This window comes from Haemaphysalis longicornis, unplaced genomic scaffold (assembly GCF_048455015.1).
Source record: "Haemaphysalis longicornis isolate Haplotype H1 unplaced genomic scaffold, Haemaphysalis longicornis Haplotype H1 scaffold_2, whole genome shotgun sequence".
Lineage (NCBI taxonomy): Eukaryota > Metazoa > Arthropoda > Arachnida > Ixodida > Ixodidae > Haemaphysalis > Haemaphysalis longicornis.
The window spans coordinates 161,540,336-161,554,798 of record NW_027526295.1 but is presented as its reverse complement, the minus strand read 5'-3'; the positions used below and the strand labels follow the sequence as shown (position 1 = coordinate 161,554,798).

The window sequence follows — 14,463 nt, the reverse complement described above, 5'->3', positions numbered from 1 at the left end:
AGGTGAGTACCGGTAAGATGTAGCTATCATACACTTTCTTCTTCAGGGACAATAGGTATAATGATAGGACAATGAAAATGATAGGTGTAACAATAAGCGTAACATTAAGGGACAGGAACAGACCGGAGTGGGTCAGGGAACAACCGCGTGTTAAGGACATATCAGTAGAAATTAGGAAGAAGAAATAGGTGTGGGCAGGGCATGTAATGCGAAGGCAAAATAACCGTTGGCTATTACGGGTAACAGAGTAGATATCTAGAGAAGGCAAGCGTGGTAGGGGGCGGCAGAAAGTTAGATGGGCAGATGAGATCAAGAAATTTGCGGGCATAAATTGGTCGCAGTTAGCACAGGACCGGGATTATTGGGGATCTATGGGAGAGGCCTTCGCCCTTCAGTGTGCGCAGATAAAATGATGATGATGATGATGTGGTGGTGGTGGTGATGATGATGATAGGACATGAAACATGATACAGGTCTGTGTCATCACACAAATCGGATAGCGGGGTATCTGCTAACCACTAAAATCGACTTCAAGATGCATCCTCATATACCCTCTCTGTTCTTTCTTTGCGTCCGCTCCTGCAGAAGGCTCGCGAGGAGCTCCACGCGTTCGTGCGCAACGGCTACCTGGAGGGCATGCAGCAGCTCGTGCGCCGAGACGTCAGCCTGGTTACGGCCAAAGGCACCAAGGGCCGCTGTGCGCTGCACGTGGCCGTGTTGGTGGAGAACCCGGACGTGGTGCGACACCTGGTAGCCGCCTGCCCCGACGCCCTTCACGTCGCCGACAACGTACGCGCTGTTTCCCAGCTTCTCTCACTAAGGTGGCCGCTGAGTCTTTTAAACTTAGCTCCGCAGGATGGTTTACTGTAATCCCTTGTTATAAGTAAAGTCTAGGGATAGGGAACTGACTTCGTTATCAGCGATACCTCATTAAAAGCAGAAATGGTGCGCTCTCCCAGCCTTGCAGCTGGAATCGCGATAAACTTCGAATAAAGCGGGAGTTTGCCTAAAGCGACTTACTTATAACGAGGTCTAGTGTAGCTCACTTTTCAAAACCCGCCACACGGCTAAAAAGCTGCTAAGCATGGTTCTTGATAGGTGCCATTCGTTAGAGATCTAGATTAAGGAAATAGACCTCGTTAGTGCATGCAGTCTGCACGATCACTCAGACCATTCCTCGTTGGCTTTAACGCTCCAGTCTACTGAACAGCCTTTCTCGTTCACGCACTCCTGAAAGCATATTACGGGTAGCTCCTGGTTTCAAGTGAGGGGCCGGGGGTGGAGTGTAAGGAAGCTTTAACATGGTACCATTATGCGTTAGCACTTGCGCAAACACGTAAGCGGCGGGCTGTATGCTGTCACAAGCTACCGATACGTGTGAGTGGAACGGGCGTTGAGTGAGTGCTCGTCAGTGCTAGAAATAAAACAGGGAGGCAAAATAGCGAAAGGCTCATAATTTCAATTAAAAGTAATGTTTTCATTGCGGTAGCAATTCGACATTCTCCTAATGTGCTCACATATTAAAGGCAATGCCGCTGAACCAGCCGGCTGTTTTATCTTCTGCTTAGCCTACAGTGTGGTGGTTATGGGCTTTAATGCGCCGCGAAGCTACACAGGCTATGCGGCGCGCCGTAGTGAAGGGCTCCGGATTAATTTCGACCACTTGGATATCTTTAACGTGCGCCTAAATTTCGTCACACGGCGTTTTCGCTTTCCGCCTCTATCGGAAAAGCGGCCGCCGGGGCCTGGAATCGAACCCGCGTCCATGGGCTCAGCAGCACAACGCTTTAGCCACTGAGCAATCACGGCGGGCTGGCCTTCAGTGTACACGCCACACCACGACGTCCCGTTAAAACCGGGCCGTCGCACCGGGAAAAAAGTTCGGCAGGATTGTAGCCACACCGAGGCCTTACGTTTTACGCCTCGCTGTATTCGGGGCCCCGACGGGCATCGCGCTTAAGCTTGGCTTCAACGGCCCACTTGTCGTCCGTGATCTATTTCCGCCGTGTTCGTGCCATTTCCGCGTATTTTTTTTTTTCTTTATGCGTAGGCTTCACTGTACAACAACCAATGTGAGAAAGCCAGCTTACAAAGACTAAGCTTACAGCGATCTCTCTAAAGTCGGCACCACTTCAAAAGATAAATGTATTGCTGCGACGACATTTTTAGAGAAGCAATAAAACACGCGGTTTTGTATCATATCATAAAATTGAAGCGCCGGAGGCGAACAGGTGGCTAAAAGGAAATGGCAAGTTTTGAAGTGAGAAGGCTGAGCTGCTTTTCTGAGTCTATGCGCGCAAAAACAAAAAGAAAAACGGGGGAATTACCCTATAACAGCTCCACTGTACAAATACAGCTCAAGCACTCAAAACTAGAGCGACACGTAATCCGTGAGAACACAAAATATGGGGCGTTATTGTTTTGCGTTGGAAACGTGTAACAGTGCGGCTCACTAGCTAGACGCAAATATAAAGCGGGCATCAAATTTGGGGTGGGGAGACCAGTGACCGATTCAAGGCGAGGCGGGGACGAGACCTACACAGTAAAGTTAGCGCTTCAAAGAACTCGCAAAGAAAATCACAATGCGACCCTTTCGTAGAATGCGTCGTGAGCAATGGCAGAGGCACCAACCACTGATCAAGTCGCCAAATGCGCCAACTAGGTGGCTGTTCTGTTCGTGCAAAAGCTGGCTACTGTTGTGCAGATGGGGAGGACGCCGCTCCACTATGCTATGGCGATGCCTCACGTGACCACCATCGGCCAAATCCTGGTTCAGGGAGGAGCCTCGCGCACTGCCAGAGACGTTGTGAGTATCTGCCACGGACACTGGGAACTGGCGGTAATACAGTAAAGAAGATTTCTTAGGAACGGTTAGACAAAAAACAACTTAGAAATGGACAATAAAAACAAAAGAATTTTGGAGTAACGAGGCTCTCTTCTTTTGTACGGAGGATTAGGCGTTAGCGAAGTATTTTTAGTGGCACAATAATGGACATAAATATGCCGTGTTTGTGTTTGGAATGCATTGACTTTTTCTCAGTTAATAAATGAAGGGAGGGATCAAATGTGAAACAAAGGAAAGGAGAGGAAGGTTGCACACCTTCAGATATGAAAAGACCGCCTTCGTTTATTTGGAGCCGCACCAATTGAGGACGGAACAGAAAGCTACATGGATGATGTAAAAAAAAAAAAGAACTAAAAAGCAGCGGGTGGACAGCTAGCACCAAACTAGAACTAATCCAACAACTCACGCAGCTCCACCTGTCCATGATCACCTTGGTATGCGAGTAAGAAGAATTACCAGCGCTTTTCGCATGCTTAGTTTTATTTTAACGTACAAAGCTCGACTTGACTCCATTTGCGTTTTCGCGAGGTATTCATGTAATCACGATTCATTATACTGTGGTTAGGTATATATACCTAGCTCTGTTTACGTGCGGAAAACATGCCTGTAAAAACATCTTTACGTTCCCCTTTCCCGTTTATCTCAGGGGAGGGTAATAAAAGCCACATGGATTGCGAGAGAAAGGTTCATATTGAGAACATGTCACTCTCGATCTGCTGTTTATTTTCGAGGATGATCTACAATTCAATTATCCTATTATCAGCCTCATATAATTACAAACAAAAAATCCGCTCTTTCGACTTCTCAGAAATATATATCGCTGCGTCAATCCGTGTACCCTCGTGACACTGTTCTTGCATGCTGTGTTCTTGCACTTGTTCCAGAAAATGCGAACACCGAGCTACTTCTTCATATACAAGCAAGAAATACTCAAGCTCAAAGAAGAAGAAAGTCCGGACTAGGCACCACCAAGACCATTTTTAAATAAACAAAAGTTTTCTATGTTTATTTTGTGGGTACCTTCGAAGATGCCCGTGGTTCCTTGGCATTGAATGCTATAACCCATCACTAGCGTAACCAGCGTTACAAGTTCGCACCCCTAGGGCTAGGTTCATTGAATGTTGCCGGCGTTCTTTTCAAACTTGCACGCTTTTACTGGTAGCTCGTTACTTCTAGAATTAGGTTGCCGGACAGAATTTACGTTGACTAGAGACTCCATACCATCGGTTTCGTCTCAACCCAACTCTCCGAAATCCCTACCGCTATCGGCTCGCTATGCCTCGATCCCTCATTGTGACAACTACGTACCGCAGGATACAGTCGAGGATCTCTTGCCAAGAGTGTCCGGCCTATAACCAGTCAAGAAAGCACATCGCACAGAAAGTGGAGTGCCTCAATCATGGTTTCATAAATTTAGAAGCCCTTCTTGGGCCATAGCTGCCTCCTTCATTTCAGTCGAACGTGCGAGCCGCATTCTTTCATTACCTGTATGCATTGATCTGCGCAGCTCAGTCGATTTTAGACTATACATCTGCTATTAGACCTTCTAAGCTTTTTGCGTTACTCACTGGGAAATGCAGGCAAACTTTCTTTTTTGCCTTTTCGTGTTGTCCTCTCTTTTACACCCTACTTCCTTTAGTGCCTTCATTCCACGCTTCCCGTCCCCACATAGCAGCATGTCGGTGTCAGCATGCCGTCAGGCCACCCTGTTTTCCTCAAACAAAGAACCTGCTCTACCTCTTCTTGTCTCATTTTTGTGCAGGCGGTAGTGTATCATGTTTACTTTCGTTGCCTTTGAAGCAAATTGTTAGTCGAAATTGTGCTACATTGCCTCCACCTTGTGGTCTGGTGTGGGCCATTCACGCCTATGCTTATGTTACGGAAGGGTGCCGCAGACTACTGGCTGGTGGTGGCTGCTTACGACCTTGAAACTGCTCATTGAGGATCGCATGCTTTATGGTCAGCACTCCCTCTGTGCTTGACTATACCGCGAAGTGACAGGACTTGATCAGTGCCTCTAAACAAGGTCACACATACATGCGTATCATCGTCATCATAGTTCCCATCATCGCATGCATCAAATGCATTTTTTATTTATCTGGTGTAGCAAGCTAGACGCCATTGATAGGCTAACCTTACCAGTAACACTAAAGACCATGCTCTCTGTCTCTCCCCTTTATAAATGCTGCAGGAAAACACGCCATCTCATATACTACAAGTGCGACGAAACGTAGTTTAGAACGTTGTCTCAGAGTACAACAGGATGAATTTTTCGCGAAAGGTTTTGTGGCATCCTTCCCTCTTCAAATTGCGAAGCGAATTTAGCTACTGATATGAATTCATGCGCAGTCTCATGGAGAATATTGTGAGTGGAGTTTGCAGACATCTGTTTAGGCCAAACACTCGAGTCTACTGGGGATATCCCAGAAAGAAATCAATTTCGTGAACGCAGACAAGAGACAGGATGTGCATGCTTCATGCTTGCAATGATATGATAAGAAATTTACATGGATTCTCAATTCCAGAATCAAGTGTAATTGTATTCTTCGAGTACCCTTTTTGGGCCAAATATTCGGGCGTATTACTTCGAAACGCGAAAGTCCAAATATTAAGTATGGTCCTACAATATCTCCTTGCACGATAACCTGGGAAGTTTCGAATTTAGTATGCCCTTTTAGCCCACACCGCCGTGGTAGCCCAGGGGCTATAGCGTTGCGCTGCTTAGCACCCAGTCTCGGGCTAGATTCCAACGTATAGTGGCTGTTTTCCCGCTACAGACGATCAGCCAAAACGTCAATGTGTAGATTTATTGGTTATGGTGTTTAACGCGCTGAAACTACACTGACGATGAGGCGCATCGTAGTGGAGGGCTATTAATTTACATCACCTGGGGATCTTTAACATGCGAGGAAATCTTAAACACACGGGCGTTTTCGCTTCCATCAAAAAGAGACCCGCACGGCCGGGAATCGAACCAGAGACATTGGAGTTAACAGCACAACGCCTTAGCCATTGGGCCACCTCGGCGGGTAAACGCCAACATGTTGACATGTCGGCCCATGTTCAACTTCCCCCGCAAGGTGGATCGAACTAACCTTTAGCTGTCCACAGTCCCCCAGCCAAGTGCTGTTTCTAGGCGCTAACAACATATTACAGCGAGTCTGTCTCTGGCTAGGGTGCAGGATTTTATGACGCCTGCGTGAAAAACGGGCATTGTGGGAGGGACAAATTGCAAAAGAAATTGTGGTTGATCCCTCTTCCATAGGAATCGGTAAAACACGAATGCGAAAGGGACCTTCGCCGGAGCAGTTGAATATTAAAGGTACCTCCTTCATTTGCGAAGAGTTCGCGACCGTGACCCCGCCAGACGAAGCGAGGCCGACACGCAAGAAAGAAAAAAATAACCTGTTTATTCCGGTGCAACAAAACCAAAAATGACATGCACAGAAACATCAGCTCGAAACACATAACGGTCATGGGAACAACGCGACAGCGGAGGGTGCCGCAATTCACGCGCGTCCCCCGTGCACGAAGGCGCTGGCATCGATGCGCCAACTGTACGCGCTTATTAGCGTCATGATGCGCTACTTCGCTTCACCTGTCTCAGACGGCAGCACCATCTGAATGAGTCAAAGGGAAGGACATAAGGCGCGTTCATAGTGCTGCTCACGTCTCCATTCATAGCGCAGTCGGCAGATTGCCGCGTACCTCCCGTTGTGGCGAGAGGCGGGAGAGTTCGTGGGCTCCAATCCGGGCGGCGCCGCGTCAATGGCACTTTTTTTGGCAACGTCACATCCGTGACGGATATGACGTCACTGAGGTCTCAAATGCTTGAACCGAAGCTCAAGACTAGGGAAACGGAACTTTAAATAGCGGTCATCACTCGCCACGTACTTTTAAAGGTGGAGACACTATCTCGGCAGGGCCTTTCGCTTCAGTAGAATAACGGGATTGAGTTTGTGCAATGGTGAGCCCGTAAAGAGAACGGAGCCAAATTCTAAAATAGGGCGCATGTATCCGCTGTAAAGGAATAGTAATGTGCCCCCTTGTAATTCCAAAATTACTGCTGCTAATTCTGCGCAGCGTCGCCCTTGGCTTCTGCTTGGAAACATGGTCGACCACGGAAGTACGCCTCAGGAGAAGATGCAAGGGAACACAAAAATTGGCTCCAATCCACTGCGAAGCTCTAAATGACACCCACAACAATTACCCATGCGGTGTCACTTGAATTCACACACGTGGCTCTGCAAAGAGTGAAACCAGAGACTGTGCCAGCCGTTACCTGGAATTCGAAGGGGCGGCGTCCCTAACGCAGCAGCGTCGGCAGAAAGGAAACGGAGAGGACCGTCTTTCGAAGGATGAGGAGGAGGGCGGAAGGCGTGGCTATGGCGTCAGCTCTCTCACTGCCTCTCCGTTATTCTTGTTTCATGTGTCTCCACCAAAAAGCGCCCTTCCCCAGAGGCATAATCCAAACCACCGTCTGTCTCCCCGTATCCACGTGTGGGTGTAGCTTAGTGGGGAAGACGAGGGGCTTTCGCTCCGCTGCTCTTCGGGCCCAGGTTCAATCCCCGGCGGTGCCAGTAGTTTGTTTATGCAGCCTGGGTGTAGCCAACGGCCCGTATTAGCCTGCGATGCTTGTTTGTGTAGCCAGTAGAAGCCTGGGAGTTTTCTGCTGACCCGGACACGAAAATTTCCTCGGCTGGTCAGAGGTATACTGCTTCGCAGCAAAAACGCCGGATGACGAGAAAAGAGGCCGGCACTAGATGCCCTGAAATTACCCCCAGTTGAAACCACCGCAACCATTATAACACGGAGATTCTAGTAGCATGCATATGTCCATTTGATTACGAAGACATTGTACAGCAACGGAAGATAACGTAACTTCGAGGGACCTTCATTAGACATGGACAATCGCAGAGCTTGAAACAAAATGCAACGTTTTCGCACACGTAAGCACTCTAAAATGCCTCTGTGAATTATATTTGCATGTTTTCCATTGTGAAATTAGAATATATCGGAGAGTTGGGAAATAACTCTACAGATGTCTAAATTATTCAGCTACCGGGAAAGATTCCTCCGGGTAAGTTAGTGCCTGTAGTTTTAATGGCTCGGTAGGAGTTTTGCGCTCAGTATCGGCGGCTGTTTTTCCCCTCACACAAGTAACGTGAAAAAGTGTATATGTCGTTGCAGACATGTGTACATTTGGCGAGTAAATAGCAATAGCGCGAAGAGAAAACGTACTTGGGAAACTTCATCAGCATCTTCCAGCTTATTAAACTCTTGGAGAGAAATATTAAATTTGGACAGTGTCAGTAAATAAACGGAAACTTGAGCACCTCCGCAAGCATGAAGGACGTGTTTCTAATGCACCTTGCGCCCGTCACTTACTGCCGAAAGGCACCTCGACGCGTACGTGGGCTTCAACCTGCGGCTTGCCGACCCAGCCCTCTCCGTTGGTGCGGACGAAGCTCTGTTGCACTTCGCCACCGGCTATGATCTTGGCGCCGCTCTTCGGAAACTTGTGGATGACTCCCTCAGCGCGAACCCCAACGTTTGCGCCGAAGTCTCGGTGACTGTTGCCGGACCCCGAAATGATGGGCTGCACCTTCTGGTAGTTAATGGCGGTGGATAAAAAGAAACAAAAGAAGAATAACTAATGATATCGGTCCTGTCTGAATAGTTTTGAGATGAAGTTTTTTTAGTCGCGTTGCAGTTGAGGAAGAAATTTCTAGAAAATTAGACGCCAATGCGTTGATAATGACTCGTGTAAGAAAGACCAGTGGTATAAACACTTCTGCAACTGGGTGAAACAGGCTTGGAAGAGCAGACCGCTATATACGGTGCTGTTCAGTATTTTTACCTATTTTTGCGTGCCATTTGACTCTCATTTGAATCGAAACAGGTGGCCACTGCTTCACACGTTTTCTTTAATATCTTCGTTATTTGTTCGAAGTTTGCGATGATATTGGTATTATTGTTATCGGGACTATGCAGTCTTTCTAATAAACCCAACTTGTATTTTGTCTTCATGGCTCCTTTAAACGCGAAAGTCCCATGTCCTCCGTGATCTATTGATTTCGGTCTGGGTTGTTGTGTTACACAGACACTAAGAGGCTTACGACGGGGAAGCGAAACGAACAGTCACATGTTTGTCCGCTAGGATATAGTTCTAGTCCTTCCAGCTTTAAAGGGCTACTGAAGCGTTTTTAAAACGGGCTAAAACTCAACGTAGTTCATAACGTGGTGATGCCAATTGTCCGAGGAAATCCTCCATTTCGAGCGACCCTCGAGATCGCAGTTTCGGATGAGGAACGAAAGGCGCCTGGAGTCGAGGCGATTGCACATTTCTATTCAAGGCATGAAAGTACCCCTAAGAAATAAAGCTTTTTAATGTTTTTATTTCCTGTTACGTAATTATACAGGCATTTTAAGAAATATTATTTCTATGATTGAGAGGAGCACAAAAATGACATGAACCAGGTGGGCACACGTAGAGATAACTGTTTTCTGGTCTGGCCACACTGCACACACACTTCGGTAGCAGACGATAAATCTGTTTTGTTGTTGTGGACGTTGCTCCACGTCATGAAGTTCTTAGTAAGTATAATAGAGAGGAAACTGCGCCTGGGAATCTAAGTCGTCGTGGGGGTTTATGGAAATACTCCTTTTTTTGGCCTGGGCTTGGCATGACAATTGGATTCTTAAACGGTTTTGGGGTTTTGCTTTCTTCACTATGCATTAACACATCTCCGAGCTACGTGGAAGCTGAAATCCTCCCTGTTCTGCGGTAGCCGTGCTTGGTGAAACAGCAGGCAGAGCGTCATCGAACCTGACATTTGTCATGCCACAGTCGACGGACGTATGACTGAGCGGGTGATATGCCGCCACGAAATTTGTAGCCGACGACAAAAAGAACAAAACGTTCTTTGCCGAAGACAAGATACGACAGATACGGACGCCTGTATGCGTCCTATCTTGTCATCGTTCACGATTGGTTAGCGCCACGTTTGCTATTTTCTTGTTATACTAGCTGACGGTCGGTGCACTGGTTCGCCACGAAGGCGAAGTTTTCTTAGGCACGCTTAAAAAACTTTCTAAACTCTTCAAACAACTTATTATTTGAAATAATGGTAAAATAATAAAGTAAGAGCCTCTAATAAGTAGCCCCCCCCCCCCCCCCCCAAATATAAACATTGTTCGTAACTACCACCTTGGCCTGCAGAATAGTAGGCACAACCGTTCCGGCAAAAACGCTTTACTTTTTTTCCTTAGTTTTAAAACAGCCTGTTTTATTTTACAATTACATAATTGCACACTATTATTTGCGTTTTTGTGGCAATTTGTTTAAATTTGCGGTCAATAAAACGCTTCAATCCAAGCCAATGATGAAACTAAGGCGAGCGCGTGATCTAATGGCGGCCCATGACGACACAGACGGCATTGGTGTGAGCTGCATAAGCGCTAGCGCCAGATTCCTCTCTAGGGTATATTGTAAGAAACTCATATGGCTACACGTATTCCGTCGTGTCTCCCATTATTTCTTATCTTATCGATTACTATAAGTATCAGGGCCCCCACTCCGGTGACAGCCAAGATAACGGTGTCGGCGGAAGCACTGGAGGTGTACGGCGGTTTGCTTTCATGAGTGACGAGTGCATATCAACTGCCGGAATTTCCGACACAGTGAGCGCTTAATTATTTGTTCTTTGCTGTTCACTCCACAATCGGCAGCTCGAAGCCGACATAATGTTCAAACTACAAAGTGTAATTTCACCGGCACCACGGTAAAACCCGGTAGAAATGTCCCCCTTCGACAGCACGCAAGCGTGAGGTAGCACTGATGGCAGACTGGTTATAAACAACCTGTCCGCAGACACGAAATAACAGCACACACTCGCCAAGTAAGCATCGCCTTTACAGAGTGGAGTGATGGGGGATTTGTCAAATTTGAGTCGGTATAATTCAGGTGTTGACTATGCAGATGCCCTTAGTACTGAAAATAAACTTACCTCTAACAAGAACACGAAAGACGGACGATATTTGTTACACCAGAAAATATTTTAATGAACTTCTACTAACGACGGCTCGACCGTGCCAGATGTCCACCGTAATAAAACGTGTGTAGCTGTTCATGTATTCTCTACGAAATTCCGAGAAAACACGATGGCGCCGAAGCGTATCGGAGCCGTACAAATAAGGAGTCAGCCCTTCAAGCACTTTGGCCAGCCCTCCAAGCTTTTTGCAGCAAAATAGCATCCTAGCCGATCCTGTACGAGGCTTCTTTCCCTGTCGCTTAGCCGGCACTCCTTCTAATGATCCCATCGCGGTGGCTCAGTGGCTGAGGCGTTGTGCTGCTGAGCACTAAGACGCAAAGTCGATTCCCGGCCGCGGCGACCGCTTTTCTGATGGAGGCAAAAAGTAAAAACGTCTCTGTGTACAAGATTTCGGGTCACGTTCAAGATCTCCGGGTGGTCAAAATTAATCTGGAGCCCTCCACTAGGGTACGATTCATCGCTAGCTGTGTTGCTTAGGGGCGTTAAACCCCACAATCAATCAATCAATCAATCAATCAATCAATCAATCAATCAATCAATCAATCAATCAATCAATCAATCAATCAATCAATCAATCAATCAATCTATCTATCTATCTATCTATCTATCTATCTATCTATCTATCTATCTATCTATCTATCTATCTATCTATCTATCTATCTATCTATCTATCAATCAATCAATCAATCAATCAATCAATCAATCAATCTATCAATCAATCAATCCAATTCCCCCTTTCGGAGCTGCAGGTAGGTGTCGCTAACCCCTCCCCCCCTACGCCCCTTCTCCCGGTCACGATACACACATGCAATAAAAATCCACAGGTTTCGCCGTGGTTTGAACGCGGCGAAGCCAAGTTTGTCGAGCGAAAGCTCCGTTTTCGGGCCCGCCGTGAAAGCGCACACGATTGCTCGGCATGACAAAACACAGAGCTGCTCAACGCAGTGGCTCACACACAATGACGTTTGATGCATCCAGCACCTTCTTGTAGCATTAGGCATCCTCGATTTATCAGTCTTGGACAGACCGCGGGCAATCCACAGACTGCCTTCGGACTGGGTTTGCCGTAGTAATACACGGGAAAATTTGAGTGCCCGATTGCGTACCGGGCAGTACGAGGTCGCTCAGTGACTGATAATCGAGAAGGCCGATTTTCTGATGGCACGCGCCTTTGCTGTTTCCCTCTGTCCCCCTATTCCCAACCCTAATTTTGGAATGAATGGGTGATTAGACGCTTTCACTGCGGAAGCTGGTGCCCCCAAGAAGGGGTTCGGTTGGTGGCGCTTCTGTCAGCGCGAAGAACCGCACGTGCGCTTGCTCGTCCTTGCGCGCACCGTGCGCTTGCTTGAAGTTCAGAGGGACGCTACCACGTGTTTCCTGGGTTCAGAGTAATAAGCTTCGCTCAATAATTTCACCTCAGTCAACGCCGTGAAGCTGGTTGGAGTGCGATAGCGAGGTGTACGCTCTCGAACATTTCACCACTCCTAAGTGCAATGTTGGAAACATCGTGTGAGTATTGGAGCTCCAACGAAACGAAAAAAATTGGGGAAAGCGTTGGACAACGCACCTCTTTGGGTACGTGCACCGTGTGGGTATGACACTGTGCGAGCTTTGGGAGTCCCGTGCAACGAAAGAAGCCGGGCGAATAAGTAGCACATACCTAGGTAGGTATGTGCTTCGCTGTGAGAACGTAACACTGTGTGAAAGAGAGAAAAGTCTTAATTGGTGGTAGGGCGGCGTCTTTCCAGAAGCTTCGCTGCACAGCGCCCCCACATGACATGAGTGGTGTCACTGCGCGCGCTGTCCTGTTGGCCAATCCCCTGCGTGGGTATACGCCATAAGACGTGGAACAACAACCACAACACCACCACCTGCTAAAAGGAACCGGCTGTTTGGTCTCTGTCACCTAGGGGTAGAGCACTTGGTACTGGCTCTGACGGTTTGAATTCGAGCCTCAGCGGGGGTATTTTTTATTATTGAAATTTGTTTTTCTAAACTGCCTTCTACGTGCTGGTTTTGCTTATAATAGTGATTATGTATGATTTACGTCGCTTTGGGTTTGGGGCGCCACATACGACCACGTTTAATTAACGTTCTGCATCGCGCGTAGAGACATATCACGTGGGGTGCTGTGCAGCGAAGCGTTTGGAAATACGTGGTAGGGCGGAATTCATAAACGGCATTGCACTCAGAGATAGTTACAAGCCCAGCACTTGCGGAGTGGTACCGAGCGTTAATCAAACCTTAATATGTGGCCAACAACTAAACCGATCTAAAAGCTAGCAAAACACTTTTATTTTGCGAAAAGAATGCGTAGGATTGCAAAAAAGTATTCATGGTGTTGCCAAAAAAATGGCCATTGTTGGGGCTCGAATACAGGCTGTTCGCGTCAAACCCAAGATTGTACACCTAGGGTACGATGGCCGTACATTCGGCGGGGTAAGCATTGACCAACACACTTCTGGAGGTATGTTCCGCTCTCAACTATAACAATCGCAGCCTCGTGCGAAGGACAAATGATCGGGTGTGAGCTGTATACCGCAGGCAAAATGCATTAAACCCAATTGTAAACATAGATCTAGTTTTTGGATTGTGCATATCTGCGAGCTGTATTATATAATCGGCCCTGCCGCAACTCGGACCCGAATTTCAGAGGGGTGGCTTCAACACCGCACTGCCGAGCTTACTGCTTGTTAAGCTCTCGCTGATTGTCCTCCCCGGAAATGGGCCCGCAGGGAACGTTCGCAAAAGAAAACAGTCACCTTTCGCAGATTATATAAACACCAAGTAATAAGGTGCAGACACACTCACCTCTAGCACCGTGTGAAGTCTTAGGGACAACATTTTACGAGGAGTTCCGCGTTTATTTCACAAGCTCGGGAACTACAACACAGCAGCTCTGAAGGGGACAAGAAGTTCGCAAGGATAGTCCAACCATCACAAACACATCGTCCGGCTCCAACTTTTGTTCCACTCCACGCTGGCGTCTCTCTGGCCAGGGCGCTCAGCACGGGGCGACATGACATGCTCGTTCGTTCTTTTTTTGTCAGTTCCAGGGGGCCGGCAGCTAGCCCAGTGCCGGTGACGGACTCCGAAGGAGGGTCGAGAACTTTGACCGGGAAGCGGGGAAGGGAGGAGGGGAAACACAGGAGTGGCGGGAGAGCACCTGCTTTGGCACAATGGAGTCAACGGTGCCGTCTTCGCTCGGGTGGCCACGATGGTCAGCGCCTTTTGCTAGTCTGAGGCCTCAGCCTCCTTGTGGGCGAGGGCTGCGCACAGGAAGCAGTCCCGGAGTGCGGTGAAGAAGTTCCGCAGGGCGTCCCATATGCGAGAGTTCTTTTGGTCCAGCTCGGGAGGTTCCGTTTGAACCGAGGCGTCCTTCAGCTGGTGCACAATCTGGGAGCAGAACTCCGCACTCGTAGCAGCCGCCACGCTGGCTGTCCTGCTAGACACAGAGGAAACGCATGTGCAAGGCAGCGCTAAGATTCGAGCAAACGACCTTCCAAAACTGATACCCCCTTTAAAAGCATAAGTGGCGAGGGACATTTCTCACAGGGGTTAGGC

The 14,463-nt window shown here is 47.9% G+C and overlaps 2 protein-coding genes across 7 annotated transcripts in view; one reads left to right on the top strand and one right to left on the bottom strand.

Annotated features, from left to right (window-relative positions):
• Positions 1 to 3,852, top strand: part of LOC144169409 (uncharacterized) — a 180,404-nt gene extending 176,552 nt beyond the window's left edge. The window contains exons 29-31 of the mRNA XM_077698538.1: positions 586 to 789; positions 2,705 to 2,806; positions 3,730 to 3,852. Coding sequence (XP_077554664.1) covers positions 586 to 789; positions 2,705 to 2,806; positions 3,730 to 3,807 — 384 coding nt within the window. The 3' untranslated portion in view covers positions 3,808 to 3,852. The remainder of the gene's footprint in view (positions 1 to 585; positions 790 to 2,704; positions 2,807 to 3,729) is intronic.
• A 9,474-nt stretch (positions 3,853 to 13,326) lies between these two features.
• The window catches only part of LOC144169408 (carbohydrate sulfotransferase 8-like), a 64,823-nt gene continuing 63,686 nt past the window's right edge, over positions 13,327 to 14,463 (bottom strand). The window contains exon 7 of one of the 6 annotated variants that reach the window (XM_077698533.1): positions 13,327 to 14,344. In XM_077698533.1, coding sequence (XP_077554659.1) covers positions 14,134 to 14,344 — 211 coding nt within the window. In that variant the 3' untranslated portion in view covers positions 13,327 to 14,133. The remainder of the gene's footprint in view (positions 14,345 to 14,463) is intronic. The other 5 variants (XM_077698532.1, XM_077698531.1, XM_077698537.1 and 2 more) reach the window with 5 other exon arrangements.